Raw genomic sequence first — 22,642 nt, forward strand, 5'->3', positions numbered from 1 at the left:
TTATAAAATAATCCTTGTTGAGAATCTGTAGCTTCTACAGTTTGGGAGTGTTTTCCATTATTAATAGCTGCAGAATCCATTAATATTGTGTTCTAGTTCAGAAATAGTGTGTGTAAAGACTGAAGAGAGCGGTGTGTTTAGAGCAGGAGGTTTTTGTACGGCCAGTAAACGAGTTTGTATCACTGTGGTGGACTTTTGGTGGAGGAACAAAACTGGATGTTGGAAGTAAGTCCACTTTTACTCTTTATTCAAAAGGAATCTTTCATTAAAATGATTCTGGACAACAGTAGAGATGCACTTGATGATCTTCTGAATAAATGATAATCCAAATGTGAATGTATTTAATTAGAACTGCTCTGAAGTGTGGAGAGTGTGGAGCTTTAGGTTTCACCACCAGCTCCTGTTTCTGAACTGGATTTCTTTTCTTTAAAATACAAATATTTCCTAAAGGTTTCCTGTGAAGTGTTCAGTGATGACATTTCTTTTTAAAAAGATCAAATGTAAAGCTGGATTGTAGAGTCAGTGTTGGGTGATTAGAGCCGTTCTGTCTCCATCTGGACGCCACAATGTGGAGGTTATTATGAGCAGTGTTTTCTGTTCTAAAGCTTTGAAGACGTAGTACATGGAGACTGCAGCTTGATTTAGTTATTGATTATTTACTGTTTTGGAGAAAATCAAATCATGTTTTAAACTTTCACATCATGGGATGTGTGTAATGTTACAATTATAATGAATTAAATGAAAGAAATAGTTTTAAAAGTATTCTGAATGAAATGTATCTATTAATGTAATTGTAAATATTAGTTCATATTTGAAGCGGTTCAGTTTAAGGTTATAATTAGAGCGTTATTTTAATGCTTCACTGAACTCAGTTCTGCTCTGTTAGAAAAACAGTTATATGCAAATGTTTGGGGACGCCTGGTGAAATCATAATGTTCTGTAGATGTTTGTAAGTGAAAACTCTGTAATATTTAATGAAACTGAAATCCTCCTCTGAATGTAATTGTAAATATGAGTTTATATGTGAAAGTGGTTGAGTTGAAGGTTGTAATTAGAGTGTGATTTTTACTGCATCACTGAAGTCATTTGTGCTGTGTTAGAAATAAGGGAAATGAAACTGTGTGTGTGTGTGTGTGTGTGTGTGTGTGTGTGTCCTAGCTGTGACCCGCCCCACCCTCACAGTCCTGCCCTCCTCCAGTCTGGGGCAGGGGGAGACCACACTAGTGTGTTTGGCCAACAAGGGCTTCCCCTCAGACTGGAAGCTGAGCTGGAAGGTGGATGGAACCCCTCTGACCTCTGGGTTTAGTCAGAGTCCTGGGCTTCTGCAGAAGGACACTGGCCTCTACAGCTGGAGCAGCACCCTGACCCTCCAGGAGGACGAGTGGATGAAGAAGACAGTGACCTGTGAGGCCATCAAAGGAGGCCAGACTACTGTCAGTGAAACACTGAAGAGAGATCAGTGCACTGGACAGTGAGGGTCCACACCTGTGTTGGAGCTGATAGAGCTCCTCTTCATCTTCAGTGTGTTCAAACATGTCTCTGATTAATGCTCAGATCTTCACATCAGCTCCTGGAGCAGCTCAGTACAGAGTTACACTCTCTATATACACTCTTACACTGTTTGTTGCTTCTGTTTCTTTACTTAAATTTGCATTTATTATGTAACAAAAAGCTCTATAATTCTCTTTACTGTTCTAAGAATAAAGTTTTAAACAACAAAAATGGATTGTTTGTTTTGTGAACTTTCTATATAATTTTATGTGAAAATAATTACATAATAAAGTACATTTAATTATGAGTCATACAGAGTAACAGCACACTGCAGACCAATTCTCATGTGGTTGCTTTGGCTTTTGAAGTGGTTGCTAAAGTGTTTCCAGGTCCTTGCTAGGGAATGATAAGTCATTGATCAAGTAGTCTCAGCCACAGACACTCGAGTTAAATGAGAGTCTGCTACCTTCCGTACACGTATCTGACCTCACTGTCTGGATTCTGCCAGTTGTATTTTGATTGGCTATATGTAGCTCGGCATATACACACTTCTGTGTGTCCTTTTGTACTGATTCTGATATTTGTCCAACATGAAAGACTGCCTCTATATGTGTCAGTCAAATTCCTTTTTGTGCAGCAGTAGAAAGTTCTTGGCCACGTTTTTCAGATGTTCCTGACCTGAGTTTTGAATGAACAACCTGTGAATCATTATCCCTTGTGTATATAAACACTGTTTGTTTCAGTCTAACCTTGTGGAGTTTTTCCATCTTTACACATTATTTACTGGGTGTTTTGTATTTGACTGTTTTCTTTTGCTTTAATATTGGCTTGTTGCTTCGTTTCTCCCTCTTGGTTTTAGCTCTGGTTTGGTAATTTGTGTGTTTTGTTCTCCTGGATTTTGACTTTTTCTTTCTGTTCCTACCCAGGTCTGCTGTGGTTGCTATCATTGTTGTACTATAACTAACATCTAGTCCAGTTAAATCCTGTAAACACTTGTATATTAAAACCTTCTTTAAGTTTTAAGTGCATGACCATGTGGTCTATACTTGCAACTTTATATAAAGATACACCTGCATTATTTTAACCTATACAAGTTGAAATACAGTACAATAAAGACATCCTAATGTAGCTAAAAGCTGTTACTAATCATAATCTTGTCTATAGCATTTTTTACTTGTTTGTGTGCAAGTGTGTTTGAAGTCAGTGTTTCTGATGTATTAACCTTTATCTACTAAGCTTCATGAGATGAAAGATGTACAGATTTCTCCTCAACTATGTTGGGAAACATTTTTTAATTAACATCAGGCAAACGTAAAACTTAGGTGTGTGGATTGTTGCAGGGTAAGGAGTGTTGAATGTGTTATCTTGACAGTCACAGAGGTGAGCAATAATTGCCCAGTATTTCAAGTAGTTTTTTTACATCACACAGTGAATAACCGCGTGCCTTGGTGTTGCTAGAAAGAGTGCATAGTTGTAGATTCAGTGCAGTGCTGTGTGTTGTGCTTGGGTGAGTTTGAGTAAATTAAGTTGAACATCTGTTGAAGATGCTGCCCTATTCTTGGAGAAAGAGGATGCCTTTTCATGCAAATTTGAGTTTTACCCAGCTGCTTTTAAATGTCTGAATGTCTCACTCTTTACTGACCAAACAAAATGTTGCTGTGTACTAGGTGTATGTGTGGCAGAATTGTTTTATTATTATTATTATTATTATTTGTGTGTAGGTTTGATTAGCTGGCTGAACAATATATGGGCCAAATGACTCCTAGCTGTGGGAGTGTCTTCTGTTGTTCCCACCCCCTTCATGGCATGTTCTGTGCTGCCAGCATGGTAGGTAGCTTGGCATAATCAGACTGAGTTTCATTCCTCAGCATTCTCAGTGATCGTGTGATTTGTGCCTCAGCTTATTTTATAAATTTAGAAGATGATTCCTCACCATTTGTATATGTACTCGAAACTGGTCTAATGTTTTTACAATGCCCTGTTGTCAGGTAATTATTTATAAAACTCTCAGTCCGGTATGCTAGGCTTTCTTTCTCTCTCTGGTCATGGCACAGAAAATGCATCTGTCATTGTTTGTAGACAATGAAGAGACTCCATATATCCAAGATATATCGTTTCTCGTTCCTTGTTCGGTCTCCTGCCTGTTGCCTGCCCCAGTCCTGTAGTGTTGTTTCCTGCTCTTTCCTATGTTTATAAGTCATGTTATTTCGTGTTTCTGGTCTAGTTCATTTGTTTTGTTATTTCATTATTAAACTCTGTGTTGTAGCGAGTGTGTCCGCCTCCGTATATCCACTCATCACGCCCCCGTGACAGTGAGGAGTTGGTGTGTCCGCATGGGTTTCCTCCCACAGTCCAAAAACACACGTTGGTAGGTGGATTGGCGACTCAAAAGTGTCCGTAGGTGTGAGTGAATGTGTCTGTGTTGCCCTGTGAAGGACTGGTGCCCCCTCCAGTGTGTATTCCCACCTTGCGCCCAATGATTCCAGGTAGGCTCTAGACCCACCGCGACCCTGAATTGGATAAGGGTTACAGATAATGAATGAATGAATGGACCAAGATGATGATGTTGCTCTATTCCTGTTCCATAGGAGGGTAATACTGACTAATTTTTCCTGTTTCAGATTACTTGAAGTGGCACTGTTTCCAAACTAAGGAGATGGCTAACTGTGGTAATTCAAACAGTGAATAAAAACTTACAGACAAGTTAAACTTCAGCCAAGTTCAAACAACAGTTAATTTTATTCCCAAACACCTCGTTTCACCTTGAAAAGTGTAAAGCTCTGGAATATAAACAAACCATAGAACTGCATTTCCCCACAATCATAGACATCCCCTTTTAGGAGAGTCTTTGCATTCAGTCATCTTCCATTTAAAAGTGAGAGGCTGAGATTTGTGGATGTTGCCTCGTCCTGTTGCAGCTTCTGCTCCCTTGTTGTTGGATGGTGACTCTGGATGGCAGGGTGGTAAAGGATGGAGGAACGTCAAGTTCACCTCTCTCTCTTCTCCCTTTTTGATGTGCCCTCCCTCCTGATGGTGCAATTGTATTTCTTCGGTTTTTTGTTCTTTTGTTCTTTTCATTTATATATGTTGGTCTATTTTGTTAACCTGCATTTTGTGGGGTAATAGCACACATTGTCTTCTCAGGAATGCCTCAAAACATTGTTGAAATGCACATATGCTTAGAAATGGCAGAACATACCATTTCTACAAAATAGCACTGTCATCACAGTGTGGCAAAGCATCAGCATGTAATCCTAACAAAATAAGTGCTCCTTCAAAATGCAATTTCTTTGCACTAAACAAACAGAGCAGGAGTCTGGTTCGTATGGCTGGCAGTAAGGCAGTAAGGTTACCAGTCGGAGTTGGACTCCGTCAGGGCTGCCCGTTGTGACCGGTTCTGTTCACAATTTTTATGGACAGAATTTCTCGGCGTAGCCAAGTGGCAGAGGGTGTCCGGTTTGGTGGTCTCAGGATTCCATGTCTGCTTTTTGCAGATGATGTGGTCTTGTTGGCTTCATCGAGCCGGGACCTCCAGCTCTTGCTGGACCAGTTTGCAGCCGAGTGTGAAGCAGTAGGAATGAGGATCAGCACCTCCAAGTCCGAGTCCATGGTACTAGCAATAATGAAACATATTATTATTATTTACTGCTGATCGGCATATTGGCCCTGAACCAATTCTCAAAGGCTTGGCCTGCTATCAGAGGGTTATCAGTCATGGATCCTAGAGATGAGATTATCAAGAAAAGTAAGTCTGTCTGATGCTACTCTTAAATTTTGTTACAGCAATAAGCCGTGTAATAAATTATTTTGCCCGTTTGGTGGGAACAAAAGATATGTTGAAACTCATATGCTGCTCAAATTGTTCTTTGAAGAAAGATATAAGCTTGAGGATGTGTGTTGGTTGTCAGCCTAATAGCAAAACAAGGAAGGATGCTTTTCCCTTACCACACATTCATGAATGTTTGGATGCTTTGGCTGGAGCTTGTTGATTCTCTAATTTGGACTTGGCCAGTGGTTATAACCAAGTGCCAGTTTCAGAGTGAGACAAACCTAGTCTTCTGTATGCTGTTTGGAAATTTTGAGTGTAATCTGCTGCCTGTTGGTTTTTGCAATGCTCCCAGTACCTTTCAGAGTTTGATGCAAATAATGTATGGGGACATGCAATGTCAGGTCCTTTGCTGAATTTGATGGCAGAATTGGCTGGTACAAAATCTAAAAGAGGATTAAGTAAGGCCTTGGTGTCACTTTAGATTTGTTAGATTTTTTTTTCTTCTTTTACACTATGCCATATAAATTATGTCTGAGATGTTTTCTCCATATTTACTTTTTTATTGATTCCATCAATAAAATTCCATATTGTAGCCATCTATAAGCTTGCACTTGCACTTCTCAGCTGGTATTTTCTTTTACTCTTTCTTTGCAGTCTGGTCGAGTTCTTGAATGTTTGCAGGGTTCTTTTTCCCTGTGGCATATTTCAGCTCACCCCAAAGATTTTCAATGGGATTGAGATCAGGACTCATTGCTGGCCATTTTAAAACAGTTAATTTTTTCCATTCCAACCCTTCCTGAGTGCTTTTGGGTGTGTGATTTAGGTCTTTGTCTTGCTAGAGTACCCATGATCTTAGACTCACACCAAGTTATCTTACACTGGGTAGGACATTTCACTCTAAAATGTCTTTGTAATTCTTTCATTTCATGATTCCTGTGATACAGTTAAGGCCTCCATTACCAGACGTATCAAAGCAGCCCCACAGCATTATGGATCCTCCACCATACTTAACTGCTTAACTGGAGGTAAGGTGTTCTTTTCATCATACATTTCATTGCATCTTAGCAATTAAACAAGCAATTAAGCAAGCAATTATTGCACCAAAAAGCTCTGTTTTCATTTCATCAGTCACAGAACATTTTCCCAGAAAGACTGTGTTTTATCTATGTGTTTTTTACAACCATTCCCACCAGCCTTTGAAGATATCTCTCATCAGTCTATCTATTCCCTCCACCTCCAGTGAGGTTCTTGACAGTTCCATGCTTGGCAAACTTCTTAATAATATTGGACACTGTTGAAACAGGGATACCAAGGTCTTTGGAGATGGATTTATACCCTTTGGAGGTCTTTTTGTTTTGTTAATAATAGCACTTCTGATGTTCTGAGTCAAAATATGTTTCCATACTGATTTACTGTAAAGGATGCCACATCAAGCGTTAGGTTTTTCTATTTTTCACCATCCCATAGTTTTTTCAAAATGTTTTTCATTTGCTCTTTTGTATCAAAGGTTATTTCTCTATAGACATACAAGCTGTTACACTTAATAATTTTTTTTCCTATGAGAAATTCCACATTATCTACTTAAATGTTATGGGTGCCAATAATGATGAGCGGTACATTGCTGTCCAATTAAAAACACATAAGGGTAAAAATAAACCACGGATAATGCAGTTTATACACAATATGGCTCAGAAAATTAAAAACATCTTTATAGGGACCAATATTTTCATCTGTAAAAAAAAAGTTTCATATGTTAAACGGGCTTGCGTGTATTTTAGACAGCACATATTGACAAATCAGCATATTTGTTCCTTACTGTGATATATATATATATATATAAATATATATATATATATATATATAAATATATATATATATATATATATATATATATATATATATATATATTACTCTTGTATATATTTTTTATATATCTTTCTCTCTCTGAAAGCACTTTCATCTCTGCTCTGCCTCATTTACATAAGAACATGTAGCTAATACTCCAATACTGGGCTCTTCATTATGCTTCTCATCATGGGAACAAGACTGGGCTTCTAACCTACCACAGGATTTTTGTTATAATAGTACCCCTCATCAGAGCATGGGAGAATCTCCTTTCTGTTTGGGTGGTTGCCAAGTCCCCCTGTGGATTTCCTGCTTGGTCAGGTTTATGACCCAGTTCTGGGAGATGTATGAAAGTGGATAGATGAGCATAAGGCACACCTTTAAATGGCCTTTGATGGTGTGAGAGCTGTTTTTGGAGGATGCAGGATGCCAGAAAGAACGGCATAACCAGAGAATGTACAATGCACCTTTAACCTTTGGAGTCTACGGTTTTCAGCTCTGTCTGAGGTAATCTGACATAATTATCACCATTATCTTTTCTGCTTATCCATTTCAGGGTCGCGGTGGCAACAGGGCGAGCAAAGAAGCTCAGACTCTCTGTCCCCTGCAACTCATATATTGACTATCCATGAGATAGGTGTGAAACACAGGTGAGAAATCCCTCCCTGCTGTCAGAGATAATGGCCCATTAGCCTCCACCCCATCAGTGAGACCAACTGAATTGTTTGTTTGTAAATTGAAAATTGATATTTTAGTTTAACAACGACACAGACTGCTTTGGAGCAACAAAGCCATAAATATGAGCTTCAGTGCTTGAAAGCAGCAGGGAGCATCCAAATTATACTATAAGCATTTTTCCCCTCTATCAGCTGCACTCTGCACAATTACAAAACATTTACCACCAGCTTTACAAATTCCATTGCTGGATTATATACTGAACTAATGTAGCATCAATGCTAATCAGCACCAAACATGCTTTAGAATATTGACTCAAATATATTTCAATTACTCATCACAAATTTAAGCCATTCCTCCGCAGGCAGCTGAAAAGCATGACTATGCCGTCTTGAAGCTTGGCGCTCAGTGGGAAAACATGGCAATGTTTACATGACTAAAATGGGCATTTCCACATGTAGTTTTGCGGTCATAATTCTCCAATAAGAGCGGCCAGATTATCATATGAATATGAATGTGTGGGCTATTAAGGGTCACGAGTCCCAGAGAGATACATGCCTCTTGTTACTTAACATTCTATAATAAAAACAAGCTAAAATTATTATTTTTTTCTTTAAAAGTAGACCCTTTAAGGTTTCTTGGGGTATGTTTATTATGTTTCTAGGACAACAACTTGATGAGTTGCATTAGTGTTTTTGCATAAGTTTTGATTTATCCTGTCAGTGGGAGAACCGACTCCAGAGGTTTAAGCATGTGTATCATGAGCTGTTAAAGGCTCAGGTTTGTGCAGAGCCTCCAGTGAGCCTTTCTAGGTCTTCCCCTGCAGTATTGCCAGTGGAGGATGCTGGCTCCAGTGAGGGGGTTGATTGGTGGTTCTCTGGGTCTTCTGCATCCCCTCCTGTAGTAATGCTCAGATGCAACACCTCCTGTAGTTTATTCAGATGCTGTGCAGCCCCTTCCTTGAGAGTTGTCCAGTAGAGGCTGAGTCTGGCATGGGGAGTCCAGCAAGTCCGGGGACTTTGTAATCTGAAGTTTATCCTTCAGTGGTGGTGGATCAGTCTAGTTCTAATCAGTCAGTAGTGCAGCTGAATGCATTGTCCACAACAGGACAGCATAAAAATATATATCACCTTTCATGTTCTGTCTTTGGGTTCCAGAACAGTTCCTCCATCCGGTCTTGTGTCAAGTGTTCAGGCTGTGTTGTTTCAACATTGACATTAGGATTTTCTTCTTTTTTTAAAAAAAATTATGGTCTATAATACAAAAGCAGGGTTAGATTGTGGCCTTGTTTGGTTCACCTGACTGTTGGCAGTTGGGGCCAATTTGTGTGTAGGCTGTTTCATTGGCCGCCTGGATACTATTGGGCTATATGTGGGCCAGGAGACTGCTACCTGTTGGCATGTCTTCTGTTGTTCCCACCCCACTTCATCGCATCTGTGCTGCCAGGATGGTGTGTATGCAGCGAGATGCAAGTGGTCTCATTCTTCAGGATGGTGAACCCCCACAACACCAAACACCAAACACCAAGCCCAAACACACAAAAAAACCTGAAAACAACATTTAAACAACGTTCAATTGCCCCCTAAACAACAAAAACGATGGCCACTGATCATGCAGGAAGCTTCCCTGTGAGCTCCTCAGCTCTTTCCCCACCACACTGTAATTAAATATCCAATTGTGTACAGTCTTAATATCATTCAAGTGTATGTCAATCTATATTGAGGTCAGGGGTTCTATATAGAACCATTAACACTCAGAACCATTTGCATGCTTTAAAGTTTTCTTTGCATGATGATAAGTTTCTTCAGATAGATGGAGATTTTTATTTTTTTTATTTTTATTTTTTTGTATGGCATCAAGAGGTTTGTAAATTCATAACAATAACAAAAAATATAGAGTTAAAATGATATAATAGTAACAATAATAATATTAATAATAATGGACAAGACAAAGCAGCTTCATTTATATACCACATTTAAAAGACAGTGATTTTCAACCAAAGTTTTTCACCATAAAAATGCAATCAAAGAAATGATAAAACAGGTATCTGGATGCAATTGCTAAAGCTCCTGCTTAGAGATTTATTGTGTCATACACTCTGACCATTGTAAAACTGTGGGTAAAAACCTGGATCAAATGTCTGTCTTAGAAGTGCAGCTAGAGTTTGCAGCACACAATTCACAAGTTTTAAAAAAGCTTTTAACTTTTAACATAAGGAAATATTTCTGAAGTTTACAACAATTTTCAACACCATTGCTCTATTAATAGCTATACAAAGACTAATGGGACTAACTAATGGTGACTGCAGTTAAATTAACTTAATGAGCTCAAGTAGGATTTTCCATTTGACAATGTTACATAATTACATAATTAAACTAATTTTATACTTACAGGTTAAGGCTAATGACATAGAGTAAATATCACAGTAAACACAAGTGCTGAACATTTTGTCACCTTACAGCCACAAATGTAAATGTATTTTACTGAGCTTTTAAGTGATAGACCAACACAAAGTAGCACATAATTGTGAAGTGGAACAAAAACGATACATGGCTTTCAAAGTTTTAATCAAATAAAAACTGAAAAGTGTGATGTGCAAAAGTATCATAATACTTTGTAGAGCCACCTTGAACGAATATTCTTAGATCTAAACCATTCCACTGTAGCTCTGGTTGTATGTTTAGGGTCATTGTCTTGCTGGAAAGTGAATCTCCTTCCCAGTCTCAAGTTTTTTTGCAGACTCTAACATGTTTTAATCCAGGATTGACCTGTACTCCATCGATCTTCCCATCAACTCTGACCAGCTTTCTCTGCAAAGAAAACCATCCCCACAGCATGATGCTGCCACCACCATGTTTCACAGTGGGCACGGTGTGTTCAAGGTGGTGAGCAGTATTATTTTCCGCCACACATAGCACTTTGCATTTTGGCCAAAATTCTACTTTGGTCTCATCTGACCAGAGCACCTTCTTCCACATGTTTGCTGTGTGCCTTACATGGTTTGTGGAAAACTGCAAATGGCACTACTTATGGCTTTCTTTCAACAATGGTTTTCTTTTTCCCATTTTTCCATAAAGGCCAGATATGTGGAGTGCATGACTTAGTCGTCCTGTGGACAGATTCTTCCACCTGAGCTGTGGATTTCTGCAGCTCCTCTTGGCTGCTTCTTTGACTAGTGCTCTCCTTGCTTAATCTATCAGTTTGGGTGCATGGCCATGTCTGGGTAGGTTTGCAGTTGTAGAATACTTTTTCCAGGTTTGGATGACAGATTGAACAGTGCTCCTTGGGATGCTCAAAGCTCCTTGTTCCTTGGTCTTCATGATGCTGTTTGTTCACTAGTGTTCTCTAACAAACCACTGAGGCCTTCCCAGAACAGATGTATTTATACTGAGTCTAAATTACACACAGCTGGACTTCTGAAGACTATTGATTGGACTGGATGTTATTTAGGGAAATCAGAGTGAAGGGGGCTGAATACTTTTGGATGTCACACTTTTCAGATTTTTATTTGACACCACAATTACGTGATACTTTGTGTTGGTCTAGCAGTTAAAATCTCAACAAAATAGATAAACAATGAATCAACGTTTTATGTTTAAATTACTTATTCACCAACATTCCACCTTGCCACATTTGCCATGTGTATTGTTTTCCATAATTAATTTTCTGACTTTTCCATCATCCACATATTTCAGCAAAAAAATAAATAAAAAATCAAAGTGCAAAGTTGTACAAAGAAATCAATAATTCAATGCATGGGTTCTGAGGCCTGGTTTTAAACCATTGGTGCTGAAGCATTCAGTCAGTCAAGCAGTCTTAGCAGTTTTTGCAGTCAGTCAAGTGAGGCCTTTAGTTCCTGAAACGAAATGAATTGCAGTTCTGAAGACTGAGAAAATAGGCGCAGTTACTCGGAGATCCCAGAACTGAGAAAGAAAATGTTCAGTTCAGCTAAAAGAGCCATTGCCTCAAGACAATAGAAATTCCAGGAGAAGTCTTACTTCTATTGTCTATTATCAATATTCTATTTCTATTGTCTGTTTCCTTTGACAAATCATCGATGGTGTGGTGGTCATCGATTGTGACAGAAATGAAAAACTGAGTCTCTGAGTCTGTATCAAAGTGAGTAACAAATTTATTGGAGTAAGGAAATGCAATGCATAGACCCTTCTAATCTCCTTCTCCACTGGAACAGTTTCTCACAAAGCCTTTATACCCCTAGCCCCTCCCTAATTATACAACAACTATCAGTCTATTGTCTCATATGGCCATGAACAAAGGTACATTACGCAGGTGTTCACTCTGTCTCTAACTATCTGTGATGTTCTGATGTATTCCGCTCCCAGAGTCCCCTTCCAGACTGTTTCAACTAGCTTCAGTTATCTCAACTCAGTACAGAGAGGAAGGGAACTGAAGGTCAAGATGTGCCAGCACACCGTTATCTGACACACATACACACATAAGCCTGCTGCCTTCACAGGGTGTTAAAGAAGGGAAAACAACGTTAGTCACACCTTGCTCACTGGTGAGGGTAGTGTGTCTCGACAAGGTTATGGGTTAAGAAAATAAATAACTATAAATTACTTAAATGATGGCAAACCACAATAGCACCTTCAGTGCAAGGGTGCTTTATTTAGTGAAATGTGAGGAAGAAAAAAAAAAACTAGTTACAAATTACATACAGGAGATTAGAGAGAACAATCTTTTCTCTTCCAATATAAAGATACTTTCTCGGCACAATTATTCAGCCAACTCTCCAACCTTCGCTCCCCCCTTCTGTCCTCAAAATGAGTCTTTATATAGACTCCTAGTGGCTTAACTAATTCAGTATGTACAACTCCTCCTCTTCTACAGGGGGAGACAGCTACAATCAAAGAAAAAAAAAAAATAAAAAAATAAAAACCATGCAATTGTACTCTGCAAAACCCTTGTTGAAAAGGTGACTACTTGATACTAATCAAACTACAAACACACATCATGAACAAGGTTAAATCTAAAATGAAAATAAAAGAAAAATATTTCCAATCATACAACCCCCCCCCCCCGCCCCCACTCAACTGGACCAACCCAACCTGGCTCCAACAGGCAGGTCTGAATTTGCTCAGGCACTATTTAACAGGAAGGTGCAGTAAGTCCTATGTAAGTATGAAATACCTGTTTTACAACTCAGTAGTATATTTTAACTGAAAGGGTGAGATTGTTTACCAAGCTAGCTATATGGATGTAAAATTGAAAAAAGAATAATGTGTGTGTGGGCTACTGGGAGATAAAACAGGGACAGAAAGGGCTATGAGGAATAAGAGGGGAACAGAAATATTTATCTAGTAGTCTTGTATTGTCCGTTCTATCACAAGCATATATGGCTTTTGCTGATAAAGGTGAAACTAACAACCCTTTTAATTTATTATGAATCATTTCAATGAACGAATTCCATCACAATGGTAAAGGCCCTTTCCCCCTTAGAGTTGTCACCTGCTAAGGCTGTGTCTCTGAGCAAAACCCAAGGAATGAAGAGTAATGGAAGATGGCCGCTATGTCATCTTTGAAGTCCTTTGCATCTCTTCTCATCTCCAGGGACGAAGTAAGGTCATGGTTAATTTCATAACTCAGAGGTTGGTTTTGAGTTGTATTGCTGGGATAAACTATAGAGCATTTAAGAATTAAGGGTAGTTATCATGGGCGGCACGGTGGCACAGCAGGTAGTGTCGCAGTCACACAGCTCCAGGGGCCTGGAGGTTGTGGGTTCGATTCCCGCTCCGGGTGACTGTCTGTGAGGAGTTGGTGTGTTCTACCCGTGTCCGCATGGGTTTGCTCCGGTTTCCTCCCACAGTCCAAAAACACACGTTGCAGGTGGATTGGCGACTCGTAGGTGTGAGTGAATGTGTGTGTGTCTGTGTTACCCTGTGAAGGACTGGTGTCCCCTCCAGGGTGTATTCCCGCCTTGCGCCCAATGATTCCAGGTAGGCTCTGGACCCCCCGCGACCCTAAATTGGATAAGGGTTACAGATAATGGATGGATGGAAATGGGTAGTTATCATTAAAAATTCCCTCTTGTATTAATCACATTCCCCCTTTGATTCTAATCAATCATATCTACAGATTATTTTCATCAAACAAATGTGCCTATGATGGCCAGCAGACAGCCCAGTCCTGCTGTCATCATCACTAGCCCTTTGGAGTTTGACCATCATTATCATTATTCTTAAGTCGTTGTTTCTTCAGTTGAGGTTGGAGCCTTCTTGCAGTGAGTGTGGTGTACCCACGTCCTTCCACCTTCACAGCCATGTGGGTTACTAAGAGCACCTGGTGGGGTTTGGTCCACTTGGGCTGGTTCCACCTTCTTCTGCGGAGGTCCCGTATCAGCACCCAGTCACCTGGTTTATGGTCATGGAAGGGCTGATCGGCTGGTTGCGGCAGCACAGCTTTTACCTGCTTAGACACAGGCAGAAGCGTCTCATATGCATCTCAAACACTATCTCAAAGGCACTGAGACCAGTTCTTTTCTGTGGTCTGGTTCTGCTTTGCCAGAGAATCAGAGGGAGGCATTTAACACAATTAATGCCTGTTTGTTTGCTTTTGTGCAAGCCCATTTTTAATTCCATTAACCCTTTCTACCGCCCCAGCGCTAACAGGGTGGTAGCTGCCATTATCACTCGAGAAGTGCTGTGGCAGGCCCCACCTGGGGATTATTTGCCTGAGCAATGCTCTAGCTACAGCTTTGCCATCCTGGGTACCTGTGGGAACAGCTTCAACCCATTTACTGAACATGCATACACAGACCAGGAGAAACTGCTTCTGTTATTCTAGCATACGTCTAATACTAGAAGACCGTTGTTAACGAGTGGTCTGCCCCACACGGCTATACCGTTGTATACCAAACTGTCCACTTCGACAGTTCCTGTTATGCCTAACAGCGCATATAATTCTGCTGAGATACTTTGCAAACTGAGGGGGAGAAATGTTTTCTACGCCAAGTTTGTCATGGAAATTATCGACTAATAATAAATGAGACTGAAAATGGTCTTTGAGTAACCTTTATTGTGAGCAGCTAAAAGCATGCACTAACCCTCTACTCTGCTCTGAGACCCTCTTAGCTGAGCCACTTGTCAGGGAGAAAAACATAACAGTTCCATACAGAAACAAAGTTCTATGAACCAGCTGCATCTTGTGCTTGTTAAAACAGAAAAAATGTCCTTGATACATTCAAAATGTCCCTTCACACTCCATATGAGTGCTGTAGTTGACACCATTTTCTCTGCTTCTGATAGAAGATGTCTTACAATTTTCCCCTGTTCATCAACACTGTGTAAACGTACCCTGGACACTTTTTTTTTCCTGACCACTTCTCCCCCTACTCCTATTAATGCTTGAGATTCTTTTCCTCTTGAGTTTCACAATAAAATTCCTTAGTTCTGATTACTGAAAGGCCCTGCTATCTACCAAAAAATTCCAAGGTTTTACCCTCCTACAGTTAAAGTTATTTATTATTTATTAGTTGTTATTAGTTGTTTATTAGTTATTAGTTATTTATTTATTAATGGGCATGTTGTAAGTTGTTGCACTAATGAAAAATAGGGGAGAAAAAGTGGGCACTTCCCTTTTTGCTGTGTCAGTGGGTCCCTTTTCACCGTCCTGCCCCTCCGCCGTCCGTCACTTCTTGCAGTGTGCTGCTTCTGGCTTTTCTTCCCCCTGAGCATACTGTCCTGTGCAATCCTTGACAAAATGCCCCCGTTTGCCACAATTGAAGCATCGATTCCACCATGTATCTCTCTGATCCATGTTTGGGCTGGAAAGCTGGCCCATTGCCTGCAAATCCTCTCCCCCTGCCTCCGCTTCACCCTCGACCCCTCCCTTGTCATGGCTTGATCCAAAGTGTCTGCCCCATTTTGTCTTTCTTCTTCGTTTGGGTGTTGAGAAGTCGTTTGTGATGCTTGGTGTGGTCTTCTATAACTCTGAGGGGTTGTCTGGAATACCCCACCCAATGTTGTTTAATAGCGCTGGAAAGTTCTGGCTTTAGACCCAGTAGGAAGCTAATGTGCAAATGTGCTTCCCACGTGGTCACATGTTCTACATCAACCGCTCTTGCTGCAGGTGCGACCAGTCTGTTGAAGTCTGTGTGAACTCTGGTCAAGTGAACCAGATAGTCCTGAACAGTCTCTCCTTGGTTGGGTGGGTTGCTGAAGGGCGAGCTAATATTTAATATGTGAGTGGGATGTTTCCTTTCAGCCTATGGTCCAGTTCCCTGAATAGCTGCTGAACATCAGGGTAGAGTTCAGGCGATGGGGGTGGTGGAAGTGGAGGAAAGTCGTCCGTTTCATCATGTCCCAATGGTTGGATGTAGGGAGAAGGAGGTTGGTTCACAGCCGCTTGTTCGTGTGCTGCTTCAGCTGGGTTCTGGTCTCTCACTGGCGCTGGTCTCTTCGGAGGGGCAGCGTCAAGGTCAGGATCAGCAGCAACTGAGACACTGGTTTAGTTTTTTCCCCTCTCCCTATTCTCTCTCTCTCTCTCTCTCTCTCTCTCTCTCTGTCTTTGAACTTGTTCAGATATTTCACACTGAGGCTCCCAGTGATCGGAAATCTGAAATATTTTATCCACAATGGGACATACATTTAGCTCATTCCACTATATTATATGTAATGTCCCCCAACATGATGGCCTCCTTGTCCAAGCTGAGGAAAAAATGCTACATATTACAGTGTAGATAAGATAACTTATTAAACACCATATACGTGTTATAAAATGATGAATCAGATTTGTAAATATCTACTTTATGCATTCTAAGTTAATCTTTCTTGGGTATACCAGTGTTTCCCATGAACTATTAATTGTTGCTCTGCTGAAAATAATGAATTTAGACCTATAGCTTTGACATCAATAGTTATGGAATATTTTGAAAAGTATATGGTGTCTCTTAAAAATTCAGGTAAACCAAAAATTAGATCCTTGGCAGTTTGCCTATAACTGCCACAGAAGTGTGAGTAAACACCCACATAATTATATTGTTACATTTTCAGATGACACTGCCATCTTGGGCCTATTACATAGGGACCAGGACACAGCATCTTACCATTCAGAAATTAAACAGTTTGTAGACTGGTGTGATGTTTATCATCTTGTTGTCAATGTAAAATTATATTTGACCCTAGAGCGGTTTCTGAGTGCTGTGTGTATTCATAATACTCCCATATGTCAGGTCTCTGCATATAAATATTTAAGTGTTTTATGGACACATCCTTATAGAATGCCTTTGCACTAAGCTTCAGCAGAATGTGTTTTTTAAAAATATTGAGACTGTAAGGTGTCAGTAGCAGGCTTCTGTTATTTTTTTAAATGATCTTAGACAGTGTGATACAGTATGTCATGCAGACCTGGTCTGGTAATCTGACAGTTGAATTAAAGTCCAAGTGTTTGGTCAAAACTGCACTAAAGATTGTAGGTCACCCAGACCAGGGCCACATATAGTCTCTCTATGAAAAGTCAATATTTAGGGAGGCAATGAACATTTTAGATGACTCCACACACATCCAGTATCAGGAGTTTGCTCTGCTACTAATGCTTTACAAATGCGTAAATGTTAATCCACAAATTAAACACAAGTCACAAATATATTTCACTATTCACAAATGAATACGTCCCAATCTGTGTCTCACAGTCTGCAGTTTGTACAAATACTATTACATTCATGACTACATGTGTTGGTTTTTCAACTGAATAAAGATGCTTGGATAGATTGGAGGCTATTTTGCTTATAATATGTTATGCAGTGTACAGTACTGATGAGTTGTCTGCTAGTGTAACTGTGGTGAGTGGTGCTGTACGTGTTATTGTTGAGTTTTATTTATGTCTGAGCGGTGTAAGTCTGTGACACAGTGACTGTGAATTCCCCCTTGGGGACAATGAATACTTACTTTCGATTTTGTCTCTGTGTGAGTGTTGGAGGTAAGTGTTTCTGATGTGTTATTGTTTATTGCTTAGACTTTGTCAGTATACATATATGAAAGAGTGTGTTATTGTGTGTGGAGGTGTGTGTTAGTGAGGTGTGTCTCTCCTCCACAGAGTGTGTTATTGTGTGTGGAGGTGTGTGTCTCTCCTCCACAGAGTGTGTTATTGTGTGTGGAGGTGTGTGTTAGTGAGGTGTGTGTCTCTCCTCCACAGAGTGTGTTATTGTGTGTGGAGGTGTGTGTTAGTGAGGTGTGTGTCTCTCCTCCACAGAGTGTGTTATTGTGTGTATGGAGGTGTGTGTTAGTGAGGTGTGTGTCTCTCCTCCACAGAGTGTGTTATTGTGTGTGGAGGTGTGTGTTAGTGAGGTGTGTGTCTCTCCTCCACAGAGTGTGTTATTGTTATGTGGAGGTGTGTGTTAGTGAGGTGTGTGTCTCTCCTCCACAGAGTGTGTTATTGTGTGTATCATCCTCCTCCTCAGCACCTGCAGTAGGGTGCAGCTGCAGCAGTGCAGTCTCTGACTGAGGGAGGTTTTTGTACGACTCTATTTCACTGTGTGAACACATAGCCACTGTGTGCACTCTGACAGTAATAATCTCCTGCATCTTCAGTCTGGACGTTACTGATGGTCAGAGTGAAGTCAGATCCAGATCCACTGCCACTGAAACGATCTGAAATACCTGACTGTCTCCTGTTAACATAGTAGATCAGGAGTTTAGGAGCTTCTCCAGGTTTCTGCTGATACCAGAACATCCCTTCTTCTCCACCACTCCAGCGATGCACGGCAGGGCTGGTTCTACAGTTGATGGTGACTGATTGTCCTGTAGAAACAGTTTTCACTGAAGGAGTCTGAGTAACAGTCACCTGACCACTGGACCCTAATAGAAAAGTTAAATATTAGTGACATGAATAAATGATCACAATAAAGATATTTTGTATGATTTTTAAGATAATTAAATTATTTAAATTATGTAGGGTTTAGGATTTCTTTTTAAGTTTAATTACTTGTATTGAAGTTGGTTTAAATGAAATCAAAAGACAGATTTAAATTACAACTATTATCCTCATATTAGACATATAATATCTCCACAAAACATGTGTCTCACCTCTCGTCCACAGCGCCAGTGTCCAGATGAAGATGGAGACCAAAGTCATGGTTGCTGTGGGTGAAGTTTGTGGGGCAGCAGCTCTCAGTCATGAAGTGTTAAACTCACAGGACTATAAACACTAGCAGAGCACTGAAGCATGGGCTCATGATGCAAAGTGGACCCTCTCTATGGAAATCATCTTTCTAACAACACTGAGGAAAGATCATCATATTTATTTGATATTGTTTGATCAAACATTTCTGCTCAGTGTGGAGTCTCATGTTTAAAATCCTAAACTCTAACTGTCTCTGCCTTTCATTTGAGGTTTTCTGCAGCTGCTACTGCGGCTCCATCTGTCTGGATCAGGGCTGGAGGACTTTTGGGTGGAGGAAACACAATGATAACAGTAAGAATCTTTTAAACTATTAATGAATGTTGAACAGTTTCCAACAGCAGCTCTACTTTTTACTGATTGAATTATTTATGAACACTTCTGATGAAAGTGAACATATAATCACCAACACAGAGAGTGGAGCATGTTTTTATTATTGTCATTAATTGGATCTGGTTTTAATATTAGTTGATATGATTGTATCTGTGATTGTAATTGGAATCTGAGATGAAAACATGTTTCTACATGTAGTTTTATACTTTTATATCAAGTGTTTGTCTGTTGTGGAAATACAAAAGGACAAAGTGTGTCCTGGGTTTAGATATTTTAAAGTTTATAAAATAATCCTTGTTGAGAATCTGTAGCTTCTACAGTTTGGGAGTGTTTTCCATTATTAATAGCTGCAGAATCCATTAATATTGTGTTCTAGTTCAGAAATAGTGTGTGTAAAGGCTGAAGAGAGCAGTGTGTTTAGAGCAGGAGGTTTTTGTACGCCAGTAAACGAGTTTGTATCACTGTGGTACACTTTTGGTGGAGGAACAAAACTGGATGTTGGAAGTAAGTCCACTTTTACTCTTTATTCAAAAGGAATCTTTAATTAAAATGATTCTGGACAACAGTAGAGATGCACTTGATGATCTTCTGAATAAATGATAATCCAAATGTGAATGTATTTAATTAGAACTGCTCTGAAGTGTGGAGAGTGTGGAGCTTTAGGTTTCACCACCAGCTCCTGTTTCTGAACTGGATTTCTTTTCTTTAAAATACAAATATTTCCTAAAGGTTTCCTGTGAAGTGTTCAGTGATGACATTTCTTTTTAAAAAGATCAAATGTAAAGCTGGATTGTAGAGTCAGTGTTGGGTGATTAGAGCCGTTCTGTCTCCATCTGGACGCCACAATGTGGAGGTTATTATGAGCAGTGTTTTCTGTTCTAAAGCTTTGAAGACGTAGTACATGGAGACTGCAGCTTGATTTAGTTATTGATTATTCACTGTTTTGGAGGAAATCAAATCATGTTTTAAACTTTCACATCATGGGATGTGTGTAATGTTACAATTATAATGAATTAAATGAAAGAAATAGTTTTAAAAGTATTCTGAATGAAATGTATCTATTAATGTAATTGTAAATATTAGTTCATATTTGAAGCGGTTCAGTTTAAGGTTATAATTAGAGCGTTATTTTAATGCTTCACTGAACTCAGTTCTGCTCTGTTAGAAAAACAGTTATATGCAAATGTTTGGGGACGCCTGGTGAAATCATAATGTTCTGTAGATGTTTGTAAGTGAAAACTCTGTAATATTTAATGAAACTGAAATCCTCCTCTGAATGTAATTGTAAATATGAGTTTATATGTGAAAGTGGTTGAGTTGAAGGTTGTAATTAGATTGTGATTTTTACTGCATCACTGAAGCCATTTGTGCTGTGTTAGAAATAAGGGAAATGAAACTGTGCGTGTGTGTGTGTGTGTGTCTTAGCTCCGACCCGCCCCACCCTCACAGTCCTGCCCTCCTCCAGTCTGGGGCAGGGGGAGACCACACTGGTGTGTTTGGCCAACAAGGGCTTCCCCTCAGACTGGAAGCTGAGCTGGAAGGTGGGTGGAAACCCTCTGACCTCTGGGTTTAGTCAGAGTCCTGGGCTTCTGCAGAAGGACACTGGCCTCTACAGCTGGAGCAGCACCCTGACCCTCCAGGAGGACGAGTGGATGAAGAAGACAGTGACCTGTGAGGCCACCAAAGGAGGCCAGACTACTGTCAGTGAAACACTGAAGAGAGATCAGTGCACTGGACAGTGAGGGTCCACACCTGTGTTGGAGCTGATAGAGCTCCTCTTCATCTTCAGTGTGTTCAAACATGTCTCTGATTAATGCTCAGATCTTCACATCAGCTTCTGGAGCAGCTCAGTACAGAGTTACACTCTCTATATACACACTCTTACACTGTTTGTTGATTATTGTCTGTCTTTATCTGCAATCATTAATTTTGCTTTTTAACAAAATAATGCTACATTCTTTTATGAAAATAAAGCATTTAAATCAACACAAAATGTGTGATTTTTCATTTTGAACTCCTCTTTAAACTTTTACTGAAACAGGTGAGTGTTAACGTCCACTTTGAACTGACAGAAGGAGGAGACTGATAAAGTTATTTCAATAATTCACTAATTAATGAAAGTTCAGAATTCCTGAATGTTCCTTAACCATCAAAAGTGAGAAATATGATCAAAAGCCAAAGACCAGAAAATAATAGTGATATAAATGAACAGATATCAGTTCAAAAGTCTGCTTCCCTCTGTTCTGAAATACATTTACTACCAGAGCCACAGGCTGTGCATTTACACAAATCTGTCTGCACACAGCTACCAGTCCTACAGCAACTACACCTTCTCACGTCAATCACAAACAGAGACTGAGTCGACTCCAAGAGTTCAGATTCTCTGAGTGATTCACCAAGATTTGATCCTGACTCCCAGACACTTGTAGGATTGATTCTTTGGGAGTCGATTCCTCTTCATTAAATCTGTTCATTTTGACTCTATTCCACCACTCTCACTGTGTACAGAGACACTACTCAGCAGGACGGCTTTAGAACAATAATCTGAATATAATTGTGGATATTTCAGAGCAGTATCTGCCCCATGTCGTTAGAAAGAGGGGTTTAGTCGACAGAAATGAAGAGTTGACTCCAGACGTTTAAGAGCAGAATCTCCTCACACTCCTAAAAGAAAACCCTGTTTCTTCCCCATAATCCTTCAACACACTGGGGCTGGGTCTTTGTGCTGTGTGTAAAATGATTTCAGACTGTGACTCTAGAGCTGTCCTTCTTAGCAGCAGCTCTGTGAACAGAGCGAGGAGTGACCACAGCCCCAGAAACAGACGAAGCATTCTCCTGATTCTTATTAAGATTTTCTGTTTACAAATCAGAGCTCAGATCACGGGTTGATTTCCATTTTCCATTTTCCATTTAAAAATGAAAATCAAATGGAGAAAAGGTACACAGACCCAACAAACATATAGCTATAATTTAATTATGAATATAAGGGTCACACTTGTACAGACACAGAGTCTCGGGTTGTCCAGCCCTGGTCTAATGTCCTGAATGTCCACCCTGATCCCTAAAAGACCTCCTCTGCTACATTTGTGTATGTTCTGAGCAGGGTTTTTATCTTTAAGGCAGAGGTCACTAAAAGGCAGACCATGGTCCTGGTCTGGACCCAGACGTTGTCCAATGTGGACCCCTACAGATAAACTATGAGAATGATTTAACTTTAACAGTGTTCATTTTCAGTGGCAGAACTTTTCCTGTTTTTATAGTAAAGGCTTTGTAGTGCAGTAAACTCACAGACCAATCAGATCTGTGCAGATGTATGAATGCAGTGCACACACAGACTGTAGTCCAGCTGTTGCTCTGTATACTTTGTTAGCCCCCTTTCACCCTGCTCTTCAG

General features: G+C 40.0%; 3 gene segments (V, D, J or C); 2 read left to right on the forward strand and 1 right to left on the reverse strand.

Moving 5' to 3' along the window:
* Positions 1 to 270: 270 nt before the first annotated feature.
* LOC136694182 (Ig kappa chain b5 variant C region-like) lies at positions 271 to 1,475 on the forward strand. The segment is given in 2 exon segments: positions 271 to 286; positions 1,159 to 1,475. Coding segments are annotated over 2 exon segments (333 nt in total).
* Positions 1,476 to 18,265: 16,790 nt separating this feature from the next.
* LOC136695467 (immunoglobulin kappa variable 4-1-like) lies at positions 18,266 to 18,889 on the reverse strand. The segment is given in 2 exon segments: positions 18,266 to 18,594; positions 18,823 to 18,889. Coding segments are annotated over 2 exon segments (378 nt in total).
* Positions 18,870 to 20,991, forward strand: LOC136694183 (Ig kappa chain b5 variant C region-like). The segment is given in 2 exon segments: positions 18,870 to 18,882; positions 20,675 to 20,991. Coding segments are annotated over 2 exon segments (330 nt in total).
* The last annotated feature ends 1,651 nt before the right edge of the window (positions 20,992 to 22,642 follow it).

The sequence above is a fragment of the Hoplias malabaricus genome, chromosome 4 (genome assembly GCF_029633855.1).
Source record: "Hoplias malabaricus isolate fHopMal1 chromosome 4, fHopMal1.hap1, whole genome shotgun sequence".
NCBI classification, from domain to species: domain Eukaryota; kingdom Metazoa; phylum Chordata; class Actinopteri; order Characiformes; family Erythrinidae; genus Hoplias; species Hoplias malabaricus.